Consider the following 15324-nt stretch of genomic DNA (forward strand, 5'->3'; position numbering starts at 1 on the left):
GGTTCACCCCCCAAGGGCCGCCACGGGTGGCACAGCGCCGATCCGAAGCCAGGAGCCAGGTGCAGGGCCCAAGTGCTTGGGCCACCCTCCACTGCCTTCCCGGGCCACAGCAGAGAGCTGGACTGGAAGAGGAGCAACTGGGACAGAATCTGGCGCCCCATCCGGGACTAGACCCGAAGTGCTGGCGCCGCAGGCAGAGGATTAGCCTAGTGAGCCACGGCGCCGGCCTGTTGTTGCCTTGTTAACATGGTTCTCTGCTTCCAGGTTCTCAACTAAAGAGATATTGGTTATAGGTAATTCAGGTAGCAAGCAGAGAAAAGGTACGATTGAGATGAAGTCTTTTCTCAAAATTAGCTGTTAGGGTTCCACTTGTTTAGGCATCTAGGATGTCATATGAAACAAATAATTTCATCTTTCCTTAGCATTGAGAGCAAGGGGCCTGGCTGAGAAAAGTTCTCTTGTCAACTTGAAGCATGTTGCCAACAGATGGGTTATCTTTGTCCAAGGAGTAGCGTTGACATTCTTAGGCTGAATGTCTCACTTACCAAGTCAGGCCTGGTATACTAACTTAGCCTACAAGTGTTTTGTTGTTGTTGTTGTAGTTGTTGTTGTTTTGACAGGCAGGATGGACAGTGAGAGAGAGAGACAGAGAGAAAGGTCTTCCTTTTGCCGTTGGTTCACCCTCCAATGGCCGCCGCGGCCGTTGCGCTGCAGCCAGCATACCGCACTGATCCGAAGCCAGGAGCCAGGTGCTTCTCCTGGTCTCCCATGGGGTGCAGGGCCCAAGCACTTGGGCCATCCTCCACTGCACTCCTGGGCCACAGCAGAGAGCTGGCCTGGAAGAGGGGCAACCGGGACAGAATCCAGTGCCCCAACAGGGACTAGAACCCGGTGTGCCGGTGCCGCAGGCGGAGGATTAGCCTAGTGAGCCGCGGCGCCGGCCTGCCTACAAGTTTTTTAAAGTAACATACAACAGTTCTTCTTTAAGAAGTTTAGCTGAAACATGGTATGGGGTAAGTATACTAGAAATGAATTTATATGAGTCTAAGAACGATTTAATGAATCAGTTTGTCTGAGTTTATAACAAAAGGTTAATAGGTTCATGAGACCAAGAAAAGTAAGTGCTTAATGAAAATATATTGAGGAAGATGCTACTGTCAGAAAAGAAGGAAATGGCTCTTCCAGGGAACGCGTATAAGGATTGCTTTGAAACAGACGTCCTAACCCTCGACTTTCCATCATCCATCTAGTGTGATCTCATATAAGCGATTTGACCTCTCTGGGATTCCACTTCCTCATCCACCATAAAATGGCCATTTTTGCCCATTTGGTGAGAAACAATAGACCCCATTCTCTCCTGTAACGCTAGGCAGACCCTAGCTACCTCTTGCACTCACCATAATTTCTCCATTGCAAACCTATAGGCAGGAGCTGCATGATACCTCCACACACTAGCTGGTAGGCAACGTATCATGATTCACATTCAGGAGAAGGTCAAGGGGAGTCAAGTGGCTTTCTCAAGTCACACATCTCATTAGCAGGGGTTAAGAATCTGCAGTGCACATCTTTTTGCCCACTTCTGTTGTCCCCATTTCAATACATGGCTCAACCTCTTCAAGTAGGGTTGGTTACATTGCTGCAATAACAGAGAAGAAAGACTAGAAAGACAGCTTTTTTGTTGTGTAGAAATGCATTTACTATTATGCAGAGAACTGCAAAATATAACTGAAATGAGATACACCCTCAGACATCAAGGTGATGGCACAGTTCTGGATGGATGGCAATACCATAAGTCACTATGTGAATGTTTAATTGTACAATTGGCAGGTTTTGCTCCTCTGAATATAAAGAAATCACTCACTGTTTAACACCATGCCATCCAAAAATGTGGTAGAAAGAAAGGCCTGTGTGACTAAAAATAGATGCTAAGTACCTGATAAATATCAGAGTGGTTTAGGAAATGAGAAATGGAAATGAAATTGGCTATAAACAGAAGTCAAAACTATCTAAAAAATCTCCCTACTACAAACTAATTGCTAACTTTTTAACCTCTTTTTTTTTTTTTTTTTTTTTTTTTTGGCAATCTGAATTTGCTTAAAGAACAGCATGACAGAAACCTCTCCTATGGAGACGGATTAAGATGAACGCAAATACTTTCCAATGTGCTTCTTACCGGTGGTAAATATTGCTGTAGCTACAGTAGATGTTCAGTAAGTATTTGTGGAGAGAAAAAAGAAAACAAGGTACACAAGATGGGAGAGAGAGAGCTCATTTCTATTATCTAGACTTTTAGTACAATGAGAAATTAATTCCATATAAAGTACATTTAAGAAAAATGGCCTTTAAAGTGCTTTAAGATCCTCAGAGAGAAATGCGCTTCTTCATTCCGAGTGACTTAAGTGATGATGCCCCATCCCTGGGACCCTGCAGGCCCATGCACACAAGCAGAGAGCCTTGCCTGCCCCGGAAGTTCCACTTCCAGCTGGCCTCAAGCTTTCCGGATCAGCTCTTTCTACTCCACTGCACTGCCACTCCAGAAAAGGTGGGGCCAGGGTCTGCCCTGTCATCAGGTGGCAAGGAGGAGCCCACAACCCTTTATGGAAAAGTGGGGTTGAAATGGACAGAAGTTTCTTGGCCTAGGCCTTTCTCATAATATGAGGCCAAGGCTGCCAAATGAAGTCCCATCATACCTCTTCCAGGGCAGTGTTTACCTGAAACCCAACGCATCAAAATGGAAAACCTTGAGAGAGGCTCTGGATCAGAGGCTGGGACCAGGGTAGGGTCAACGTTCCTGAAAGCTTCGATGTGTTTTATATTTTATGGCTTACATGCTGATACCTCTGGGCTCCTCACAGAAAAATAGTTTAGAAAATAGAAAAACATCACTTTCAAGGAGCAACATTTTTAAACGTGTTAAAATGGTATTGCTAAAAAACTGTTCCACTTGCGGCTCCAGCTCTATTGTGATTCAAACTAATTGCAAATTTTATTAGTGTTTTTTTAAAAATAATCCTCTTAATTATTATAATAATAATAGCTACCATCTAGTTTACATCTCTTACAAGGAGACACTTGGCTAGGCATGTCCTCCCCTCATTAAATCGTTTACCTCTTATCATAGCCTTTATTTATTTTCTTTCTTTCTTTTTTTTTTTTTTTTTTTTTTTTGACAGGCAGAGTTAGACAGTGAGAGAGACAGAGAGAAAGGTCTTCCTTTTTCCGTTGGTTCACCCCCCAAATGGCCGCCATGGCCTGCACACTGCACTGATCCAAAGCCAGGAGCCAGGTACTTCTCCTGATCTCCCATGTGGCTGCAGGGCCCAAGCACTTGGGCCATCCTCCACTGCACTCCCTGGCCACAGCAGAGAGCTGGACTGGAAGAGGAGCAACCGGGACAGACTCCAGTGCCCGACCGGGACTAGAACCCAGGGGGCCGGCGCCGCAGGCGGAGGCGAAGGCAGAAGTGAGCTGCGGCGTGGCCCATAGCCTTCATTTCTGCAAAGGATAAAGAAGCCTGGGTCCAAAGGGTTAGCCTAGGAACACAGTCCTTGGAATCGGGCTTGAGTCTTAGTATCCGGGTAACCTTGAACAAGCTGCAACCTCTGTTTCCTGTCAGTAAAATGGGGACAGAAGCAGTCGTTGCTGGGAAGACTGAGAAAAGGCAGTGAAATGCTACATAAAGTGCCAGGCCCCTATACGGTGAGCCTGCTGGCGCCAAGTCTTTTGCCCAAAGGGGAATGAAAGCACTGCTCTTTGGAGCCACCGCAAGAGCAAGAAGGAGAAGCATCTGAGTCCCTGCTCCACTCTCCCCCAGGACGTTCATCCTGGTGAGACGGGGGCCAAGAGGATGAGGAGGACAGCCGAGGGGAGGCGAGCGGTGAGGAACAAGCAGTGGGCCCTTTCTGCACTGCAAGGGCATGGGTGGACCTGTTGAAGGGAAGTCAGAGGGCTCAGGGGGATGGTGTGAAGTACACAGGAAAGCAAAGCGAGCTTTGGGGATGGATTCTTTAGGGGTGAGCCTCTCAACCGTCTCCTAACACCAGATCCTTCTCTCTCCCTCACTCTCCTGATGCTCTGGGAACAAAGCCCCAAGGGGCGACCAGACGACAGGTCCACTCTATCCATCCCCGCCACAGGGCACTCCTGCTCTCCAGGGACACCACTGCAGCGCTCCAGGGTGGCATGAGCCAGCAGAAGCGTGCCGCTTCGTCACCATCTGCTGTGGTCAGCCTGACCCCACGGAGCCCCACGCCGGCCGTGGCCGCTCCCTGCAACGAAGAAGGCAGCATCATGTATGTGTGGCATATTCTAGAACAAAATAGTAACTGACAGGTTGGATGAAGTCTGACAGGAGAAAGGAGGGAGTGAGAAAGATGGAACAAAGATGCCATTTTACACTATTGGCTCACGTTCAGGATTTCACTATTTTCTATGGCAAGGAGCAAGTCAAAAAATCCCTCCTATTGATGAGTATTTTTCTACAGTCATTGTAAGTCAAAGGGCTCGGGCTTCTGACTTTGCCTCTTGGGAAACCTGCAAACCGGTCCTCCAGATAACTTGGAAAAGGCCTGGATGGCAAAGGAGAGGCCCCATGGCCCCGAGCGAGCAGCCCGGCCGAGGAAGGGCTGCGGAGGGGACGCACCGTGTTTTCAGTTCGGATTCTGTGATCTTTCTGCCAAACGGGGGTTTACAAAGCAAAAACCTCCGGAGAATTCTCATACTTTCTGGCTTATTCTCCTGGTGTTCGTCTTAACAGGAATCAGCTGTTTGCCTTCTCACTTATACAGCATGTGGCCGGGGAGAAGTTAGCATCTGGTCTGGCTATTATTAAAAACAAGAACATCCTGCTCTGTTGGGAGAACAGCACCGCTGGCAATCCAAGGACAGAGATCATTTGCATTCTGGATTCCGGAGATGTGTTTCGCTTCGGTCTCTGCTCTCCCTCCTCCACCTCTGTTTCATTTGAAAATTTCCCGATGTGTCCATCACTTGGTCCCCTTTTTCTGAAACCGACAGGGAGAGACAGACACACTTTTTCCTTTCACTGGGAGGCAGGAATCACTGGAGTTGTTCAAGCCAGATCTGTTCCTGCAGTGTGATAAAGTTGAACTACCAGAGGAATTTTTTTTACAACTGCGGAAATGAAAAAGTAAACAAGACTGGGACTGCATTGGTATTTAGGCTCCAGCTTTTTGTTGTTGTTTTTGTCTTTTTCTTTTTTTAAGCATTGGGCTAGGAGCCTAGAGGAACCATATAATATGAAAAACCTTAAGAGGTTTTATTAGCTAATAAAAAAAAAAAGAACTCAGTTCCTATTCACCACTTAACTCTTTTGCTGGAGTCTGGCGCTTGCTTCCTCTCTGGGTGTGTCACTCCTCTCATGCCCACCAATCTCTTCCCCCACACAACCAGGGTTCTCAGTGTGCCTTCTAGAAGGTGTGGCTGAAAATTACATTCAATAATAATCTCTGCGTTTCTCATCTGTGAACTCACCAATAAAATTTCCATAGAAAGTCAGGTTTTTTTTTCTCCATAAAGTCCATAGCCTCTTTATGTACTCTGCTAAAAAAGCAGTAAGGTCATTGTGATTTTCATGATTTTAAATATTATGTGACTTTGAGAAAACAGAATCCAGTTAAGGCACTCCTGGGACATGTAGTGATCCTACAGAGAGCTCCTCTCATTTTGGGGCAGAAGAATGAGGAGAAACAGAAAGTGAAACTGCTCAAAGAGGTTTCATGGCCAGAGGGGGGGATGGAATTATAGAAAAAAGAAAAAAAAGAGAAAAAACAAAAGCATGATTTAGGAAGGAAAAGATGTCAAAAGAGACCTGAAGTATAAGGCCATTTTATTAATACTCCCACTATTACATGTCACATGGCTTTGCTATCTGCTTTTTGTTTTTAAATAATAACTGCATGGTGACATCAACCCACCACACCCAATTGTGTTTTGGGGGTTCTTGGTATCCCCATCTCTCAAAAACACCCTTAAGCTCTGACAGTATACTACAGGTCGAATTCCACCAAGCCTACCTCCATGCCACTTGTGTTTGCACATCCTGGCTAATTGCAGCAGTCCCGGTCTCTAGGAGAAACTTCTCTGACCTCAGCAGCACACAGCCACGAGACATGGTTGCATTTTTATGTTCTGGCACCACTTAATGTTGCTACTAGAAGAACCACTCCTTGAAGGCCTTGTGTGGAAGAATTTGGTTTGGAGGTTTGGGTTTGGGTTTTTTTTTTTCTCCCCAGTATACTGCTATATATTCTCGCCTTATTATGAGAATGGCAGGTGGGGGAAATTCTCTCTGTGTCAGTCAGCTGTGAAGCGGGACAGAATGATGTGAAGAACAGATAGCCATCAAGAAGTGCACTATGGTTGCAACGGGAAAACATAAAGCAACTGTTTTAAAAATCTCTCTAAGTGGCTCCACACCACTGCAACAGGATAATAGGAGAATGCATTAGAATAAGTTTTAGTAAAAGCTAAGTGCGTTTCCACAAATTTGATCTCTCTGCCTTCCAACTGGCTGCACCTAAAGCAGGGCTTGCTGGAGTCGCAAGCTTAGGAACAGAAGCTTTAGAAAAATCAATAACCTCTTCTTAAATGGCAGCTTCACCTTGCTGTCTTAGTCGTCCTCTCAAGGAGCAGCCAGTGTCCCCTGACACTGCAGGAATAAGGAACTGAGGCAGGGATGCTGTGCCAGGAGCACTAGTGTTGGGACCATGGGTTTCATCTTTTCCTGAATGAATGCTCAGCCGTCCCCTCCCACCCCTCTTCTATCCTCCCACCCCCTCCTCCACTGCAACTCCCTTCAAGTGTGCCTGAGTACATACACACACACAAGCAAGACCACCTGCCCATGTGCGCGCACACACACACACCCACACACACCCTTGCATCTTCAGTGGGTCCTTTTCTTTGTTAAGTTTTGATTCTTAGCTTTTCTAAAGTTCATTTCCAAAGCCTTCTGATTTATTAGCTACTACTGAGAAAGCCCTGGGAAGTCACCAAGAGGTTTATCAGGGTGCCTAGGAATGGTGGTGACGAGGGGAGCGATTCTTTGGCCTTTGCTCAGAGCCTGTAATTTCAATACAGAGTACTAGCTCTCCATGCCTTGGATCTTACCTGACCTTTTTAAGCACCTTCTCCAGGTGCAAAGAGCAAGTCAAAGAAGGAGGAGGAGGTGGGTGGAGAGCAATTTGGAATATAGCCAGAGTGTACAGCCCTGGCATGTACACCGAGTGTCTTATCACCTGCACATTCATGGCATGGTTGAGAAAGCTTAGCCCCTTAGGAACTGACTACAGGATCAAACGTATGAGCTTGCCCAGGATTTTAAAGGTGAGCTGGCCCATACTCTCCCATACAGTGCAGTCAGAAGAGTAGTCCCCCGCTTCCCTGGAAAACCTGAAGAGACTGTGACAGTGTCATCATAAGCCCCGTCCGTACCTTTTTAGATGCCCCAAACTGTTGTTTCCTAGAACCAATATTTAAGATGATTTTCAAAAAGTTGTAACAGAAAGCTTTTTGTTAATCCGATCCTCTCTGTGGGGGTGTTTGATTCCATGAAACAAACTCCATTTTCTGCCACAGCTCTTGGCTATGTCACTATTGTTCACTCCTTTTCAGAGGGAAGGAAAAAGCAACTCTCGAAGATCTGCAGGACCTGCTCTCACTGACTGTGAATGAGGGCTTCCCCTACATCCTTCCTTGCCTTTCAGACTGTTTTCAAATCTCATAAATATAAACATGTGGCTCTTCAACCACATCTGTAGATAATAACTTCAGGGGGCTTCCTGTTTACATGGCAATACCCATTTCCCAGCCAAATAAACTCTGCAACAGAGAGCTGAGGTGTTTATTGGGCCAGTCTCGGCTGGGATTGAGTTAACAGGAAACACCCACTCTCGCAGAAATGTCTGATTATTAAATATTTGGGGGACGGGGGATCCAAGGGGTCACAACCACTGGAGAAATTGCTTTCTTCTTCCTCCTGGCGTTTCCGTGAGAAACAGAGGAGCCCGGGCCCAACACAGCCACACAGCTGTGGGGCTCACAGGCTGCGGAGCCTGTGATGCGGAGGGCAAGGCAAAAGAGGCACAGATCAGAAAGCCAGCAGAATCCTTCACAGTAACTCACGCAAAGGCAGAGGTACAGCCTTCAGTGGGCAGCCCTTTGGCATTCTGCCTGGCGGGCTGCCCTGTTTTAACGAGCAGTGTACTTCCGAGTCAGCTCTGCTAGTAGCACCTGACCTAAAGAATTCAGAGACAGCCTCAAGTCCCCTGGTTCACCATCAGTGGTCAATCTTGCTTTGCTCTCCCACACGCACACGCCCAGGGGACATTTGGCAATGTCTGGAGACATGTTTAGTTGTAAGGTCTGAGGAGATGCTGCCAACATCTAGTGGGTAGAGGCCATGGGTGATGCTAAACATCTTACAGTGCACAGGGCAGCGCCTTCGCCACACACAACCGTGAGCCATCTAGTCTGATATGCCAAGAGTGCCAAGGTCTAAAGAAGCCCCTAGCTCCTCCTGGCTTCAGCCTGGCCCAGCCAAAGTAAACCAGCTAATGGAAGCTCTCTCTCTCTCTCTCTCTCTCTTTCAAATAAATAAATAAATCTTTAAAATAATAACAACAACAAAAAGAGTGCCAATGTCTAGCCCAACACTTTTTCATGAACCAAGAATCTAAGGCTCAGAGGAGTAAAGTGGTTGGCCCCAAACTATGCTTCTGGACAAAGATGGAAAGGGAAAGAAAACCATTGTGCCCACCTCCCTTGTGGATGCTTTTGTCACCCAGATGCTTAATTTTAATAAATAAACATACATCTTCAAAGAAGCTGCAAACGAGTTCCCTGTCCTAAGCCCACCCAAGTACTTGCACTGTTCCTATTCTTGGGAGTCGGCTGTTCCCAAGATTTCTCAGACAGCAGTGCTGGGGGTTGAGACAGAGCACATGCTCTGAGGGAGGCCCCCTAACTCGCAGCATGATGTGGGCCCCTTGGCCAGGGACGGAGCTGCTCTGCACCACGGGTTCCTGGGTCCCTCTTTCAGAACTGCAATAAAGCCAAAGTACACCACCAGCACAGGAAGTCAAGACGGTGACCGCGGTACCCTAGGCCCTCAACCTTACTGCAAGGGGAGGGGCTTACTGAGAATAAATGATGGCTGAGGAAAACCCATTTCCAAACCACAGCTGCATTCACTGGCAGGATTGTTCTGATGCTAAGGCGATCCAGGGCAAGCGTCATTTTTACTCATCTTTGGGCTTTGGTTGACTTTATTTTTAAGAATCCAAAAGATATGTAGGAGGGAAGTAGCCTGCCTGCTAGGTCAGGGCTGTCTGAGACCTGCTGTCTACAGACAGGGGTTCCTCTGCTGGGCCCTGTTCATGTTCCCAGAGATCAGAATCACAAAACCATCAAGGCTGCCGTTTATATCCCCTGCCTGGTCCCTGAGTTGGAACAAAGTGCTTTACCCACGGATGGGGTGAGCATTGTTCCCTTGTCAGATTCCTCACCCTCCCCTCTCTAGAAGTGGAACAAAGCAAGAAGACACAGCGCTTACCAAGACTGTTTTCCCTCTCACCACTGAAAATAGGATCTCTGCTCTTACCCAGCCCTGGCAAGTCCTAAGACCAGTAAGTACCCAGGTGTAGGCAGGAGTAGGTGTCGACTAGAAAAGAAACCGCGGATGAGAAAAGACCCAAGGTACACACATAACAAAACAAAAAAAGCCATTTTATTGAAAATTAAATTCAAACTTCAAATTAATATTACAATCATGAGAAAAATGCCAAATAATTCAATTTACAGTTGCAACATACAATACAAATAGTCCCTTTGAAGTTAAGGGTAAACTCATCCACAATCATGTCCTGTGGCACAAAGCAGAATTTGTACAATATGTGCATGGAAAGCAAATCTTGGGCAATAGCAATTGGAAAAAAATAAAAATGAAAGCTTGTATTTACACAAAATGCTACAAATATTTTTGTTCCACAGAAATCTAAGAATGGTAAAGCATATCCAAAAACTGGAATTTTATTCAAAATACCTAAGAAATTACTGTAAGTTATGGTTTTGGCTGATATATTTCAAAGTACTGCATTAAAAAGCAAACAATTATTTGTAAACATGAAGTAAACAAACACCTAAAAATTCTCACATAGAAAATATTTTTTTTAAAATGCATTATCTTTTTAAGAACAACAAATTCAAGGTTTGGAAGAGTCATCTTTTATTTTATTATTGTTCCTTCAATACCATGGTGTAATTATCACCTCTGCTAATGCTTTGTATTCCCATGTTTTAACCCAGATTCTGGGTCAGTCCCTTTCCTTAATATGGAGGGGACCCTTGAAGCCAGTACACATCTCTTCCCTTGTGAATTTACAATGGAGGGTCCCTAACAGTATGGATTTCTCTGCTCATTTATAAAAGAGGCCCTTAAGGTGGGTGGGGCATGACAGTCTAAAGAGCAAAGGAGATTTAATCCGTTGAGTCTCTCAGTTCTAGACTGGATATCTTTCTACTAATCTACAGCTTAAAGTTGTGGTACCTGTTCTGGAAACTGACATAGGTTAAAATTTGTGAGCAACTGAAATGGATTAAAAAAAAAAAGACTGCATTGGTCACGCTGTAAGTTCCAGCAACATCTGTGCTACCTAACAAACCACACTAACCCCAAGGAAAGAGAGTGTTGACTAGTACATGGTTCCACAGTAGGACTAAGATTTTGCTTTGGTCTTGAAATTACAAATCTTATACATGACACCAAGTGCAAACTAGGGTTCAGGGAAAAGAAAAGATTGTTTAACCCCTAGGCAAAAAAAGGACAGAATTTGTTCTAAGAAATGTCAATTGCCCATTGGAGTGGTGAGTGAGGGTGCAGGAAAGAAGTGCTTGAATTTTTCCCAAGGAAAAAACGTTTAAAGTGTTTTTGGGTTGCTGCCTGCAGCCACTCTAATTTAAACATTTCAACACTAGAGCATCCCTAAAGTCACTCAGTATGTGTACTGTAAACTTAAAAAAGCCCTTTAACATTAAAAAACAATGCACAAGTAGAGTACCTTTCTTATTAAATAGGGTGCAGATGGCACTGGTGGTTATGTCAATTAATTAAACTGGAAATGTGTAACCAGACACTGGCTTTTTTAAGTGCTGCTGAGACAAACACACATATTTCACACTTACATATAAATGGACAGTGGCATGCTTCAAGCTACCACACACAAAAAATAAATAGTATCAATTACTACTTCCATCTTAAGTAATAGAAAAGTGGCTTATTTATCTAAGCATACTTGGTATACATCCTTTAGAAGGCAAAGTATTTGGTTTGGTTTGGTTTGGTTTGGTTTCCCCTCGATTGTTATCGGCAAGAGTCAGGACAAATTCCAAGGGAGACACCCAGGCAGGAAGCACAGGTGCAGCTGCCCCAGAGACTGCCCTGCAATGCCCTACAAAGGTGGGCTTCAGAATGGCTGAGGAACACGGGCGCTGGAGGGGACCTCTGCACGCCCTGCTTAGGTCGACACAGCATGTTCAGGAAGGGACCTGATCTTTGGTGAGGGGCCAGGGACGTGCCTGATGGTGTCATCAAATGACCCTGGCTTGGATGACGGATTCACATTTGGGAATTTGCCATGTGGGCTCCGAGGTGGTCAAAGTGCATCCTACAGGAGGGCTCTCACTCAAATTCATACACAGTAGTAGTAGACACCAAACTCCCCACAGCCTTGCCTTCCCTGGACCCTCCATTGTGAGAAATAGATATCAAAGGCTGGACGTTGTGTCCTCTCAGGTCAGCTACATGCAGGAACTGGGCTGCTGCTATCCAGAGGACCCAATCCCATGGGACAATGGCTTCATTCTGCTCCTTTCAATGCAAATTCTGTGGAAAGCCATGCCCAGTGGGGCAGGCCTTGGGTAAGGCTGATCTGGGTTCCCCTGATCTACTGCTTGGTAAGGCTGGTTGGCTAGGAATCCCTGGTGCAATTCTGCTTTCCTGTACGATGTATATTACGATGGATCCTTTATCCATGTGTGTGGCTCTACACTAGGTCTACACTAGTGTGGGTCTACACTAGGAAGCCTGGCGATTTAGAGTTTTACTTAACTAGGAAACCACAGAACGTTTCTCTGCAGTCAATAATTCAGTTGTGCTTGTGTTTTTTATATGACAAGAGTCATAATTATCCAAAAGAAATTAGGAAACCACATCACTCCAGCATCTCATGCTGATAAAGGGCAATGTGAGTGACAAAGGGCTATGAGTTGCTTTTTAAATCCCTAATTATTGCTTTAAAAGGCAAAAGCTGTGTTAGAGGCAATCAGAGATCTGAAAGAACTAAACATAACATTTCCTTCATACATCACAAAAACAAGCTACATCTAAAATATCTGGAGATGGAAGCATTTTTAAAAATCACATTGTGCCTGGATGAACTGAAATTGCTTAGCAATATTTCAGATATGGCTCTAGCCCACTGAAGAAATTTGTTATTTAATAAAGAGCACTTTTAGAGACCGAAGTCAACATATCAATACACTAAGAAATGTTTCAAGGGTCCAAATGTCATTAAATAATTATAAATATATCTTTAAAGTTATATGACCATTCACGTTAGCAAGTTACCTCAGATTTTTACACATATTCATAATTTAAAAAAAAAGAAAACAAATAACACACAGCCAAACGCAAACACTATCTATACCATTATGGCTATAATAAGGTATTGCCATTTTTAGTTTTGCATAATAGGAGAAGGGGAGTTTTAAGGAATGGGATTTTCTTTTTGGCTAAATGGGAAAAGGGAAAAAAGTATAAAAAAGTAAAATAAAATCTTCTATCCTGATCAGTATTTTTGAAGTCACTTTCTTAGAGAAGGGGAAGAAAAAAAAAAAAAACTGAACCAGAGAGTTCAGATGAGTACCTGCACAGGTCTGTGAGTGAGCAGAGCCGAGAGCCAGGACAGCCGCTGCAAACACGCAGTGCTGTGGGGGATACATCCATTCTACCTGTCTCTTCCCTGTGCCTCCCCTGGCTCTGCAGCTGCTCAGAAGAGAGCACCGGCCAAGGCCATGAGGCTTTGAGCACAGGGAGGAAGCAGCTTTGCTCATTTTCCTCCTGCGCCCGGAAGCCACATCTCAGAATCGGCCAAGGAACAGGTTATTTACGATAACAGACCAAAAAAAAAAAAAAAAAAACCACCAACAACAAAATACCTTTTCCCTTGTTTGTTCTTTGCAAAAGTACTTCTTAAATAATAAACGATCTGAAACCCAATTATGATCGTCTCTCTTGGGCCTTCTGTTTCTAGTATCTCTACCCTCTTATGGCTGTCAGATCATGAGTGAGTGAATGAATGAAAACTCTTGTAAAAAAACAGGCACTTTGTAGATAGTTGATATACATATATATGCACTCTCTATATATGTATATATTGATACATGTGGGATGTGGCCCCCAGATACCGCTGGACCACTGTTGGGCCACGGCTGAGGAATTTCAGTATGGTCGCCAGACAGATTCATCCATTCTGCCACTAGAATTCAAAACAGTTGGGGAACTGCTGTGGCTTCCATCAGCGTCAACACCATCATTCTGGTTAGGCAAATTGGGGTTTAATAGCGTGCTGCCATTCGAGGTGGTGCTGCATGGCGGAAGCATTCTGGGAGGAGACCGGTCTCCCCCCGGCACCATGGGGAACTGATAGGATCCTGATGAAGTGCCATAGTAGAGATATGGAGTGCTGCTGGTCTGGAAGGGTCCACTCTGGCTTTGGGAAGAGCCGGGGTAGGGTGGTGGCAGGTAGGTATGGTAGTGGGTGGTGGCGGACATACCGAGGGACATGCCTGAGGTGACTGGCGGGGTGTAAGTAAAGGTGGCTGGATAGTGCATTCGTGGGTTGGAGAAGCGGCTCTCAGTGAGGGATGAAATGCTTGGGAACTGCCTGGGGTCTGAAAAAGGGCCCAGTTCTGAAGCACCTAAAAATTACAACAGAAGATGGGGGGAAAAAATCTGTAAATATCAATTAAAATAATGATAGAATTTTTTACAAGAAAAAGAAAACTTTAGCTTTCCCAAAAAGGAACAGCAAGCCACAAACAGACTTTCAAAGGCACCAGTCACTTGACAGACTTCGTTTTTTCCATGTGACAGTCTTAACGGCATTTATCCTTTCGTGCTTTACCTCCGGAGAATCCCAAAGGGCTTTAAAAACCCAATCGTGTGCTAGGTCCTGTGTGTGAACCAACCCAACACTCACATCATAGGGGCTCACTCACCAGACTTTAAGACCAAATCCTCATTGATTTTTTTTTCTTTTTGCTTCTCGTTGCACTTCAGATATTTGAAGTAAAATTTGTACTAAGTCAGACAAGTTTATTTTTCTCAACCCAATATAAAGAAATTCCAAAATGATCCATTTTTATGATTAGTACTCTTGGCAGGACTCCTTCATCAATGAAGGGACATCAAAAAGGTACCCTAACATGTTCCTATCATTTCCTTTTTAAACACTTAAAAGAGTTTAGAATTGTGTCATCATCTGCATCTTAGTGACAATGAAATCAAACCATAGTCCAATGTACCTTGAAACTATCTTACTTATCCAGGGACTGTAGGGGAAGCCTAGCCATCAGAAATTCTCTGGAGAGTAATCAGCTAAATAAGGAGGGTTTTGGGGAGGATTGCGGGAGGCTCACCACCTTAGGAGTCACTGTATTTCAAGTCTTAATGTCAGATGTAGGCCCTGTTTTAGGCCTGGGAAGGGTTCATTGCCTAGGGACGATTCAGAGGATGGTACCTCCTCAGCCCCTCTTCCCAGTCCTAGGGCCCCTCTACGGCATCAGTTTCAGGTCGGTCTGAAGCAGTGACCTGGAGGCAGACTAGGTCTCCCCTTTCATTGCTGAAGCTCCCAGCATGGCTCCTTAATAGATATGTCTGGTGCCAAACTGATGAAACCACTGTTAGGATCCATTTCATATGAAAGTAAGTTTTCTGAAATGCCTGAAAACTTACAGCTGTGATCATGGATTGATCATAATTTTCTAGAATTGACAGAATTGTGACAAGCCCCTTCATAATACCAGTGCTCTCACTAAGATTTTGGTTCCTTCTAAAAATCTTTACAGGATTTTGATCTCATGGGACTGTATTTTACCATAGCTGTCAGATATAAGGGAACGCATTTAGCCATTCCAGAAGACCTTAGTGATAGGTACTTCTTCAGCCCCATTTCTATTCACCCCTCATCCTTGAATATCCCAGTGTTTCATAAAGGAATAATTCTAATACTTTCCTTTAAAGGT

At 44.8% G+C, this 15324-nt stretch overlaps 1 protein-coding gene across 11 annotated transcripts in view; it reads right to left on the reverse strand.

Annotated features, from left to right (window-relative positions):
• Positions 1-15324, reverse strand: part of RUNX2 (RUNX family transcription factor 2) — a 358973-nt gene that overhangs the window by 105871 nt on the left and 237778 nt on the right. For 6 of the 11 annotated variants that reach the window (XM_051855670.2, XM_070074037.1, XM_070074036.1 and 3 more), the window contains one exon: positions 9727-13998. The exons of the other annotated variants lie outside the window; for them this stretch is intronic. In XM_051855670.2, coding sequence (XP_051711630.1) covers positions 13520-13998 — 479 coding nt within the window. In that variant the 3' untranslated portion in view covers positions 9727-13519. Of the gene's footprint in view, positions 1-9726; positions 13999-15324 lie in introns of those variants that run through there. 11 annotated transcript variants of the gene reach the window in all.

This window comes from Oryctolagus cuniculus, chromosome 5 (genome assembly GCF_964237555.1).
Source record: "Oryctolagus cuniculus chromosome 5, mOryCun1.1, whole genome shotgun sequence".
NCBI lineage: Eukaryota > Metazoa > Chordata > Mammalia > Lagomorpha > Leporidae > Oryctolagus > Oryctolagus cuniculus.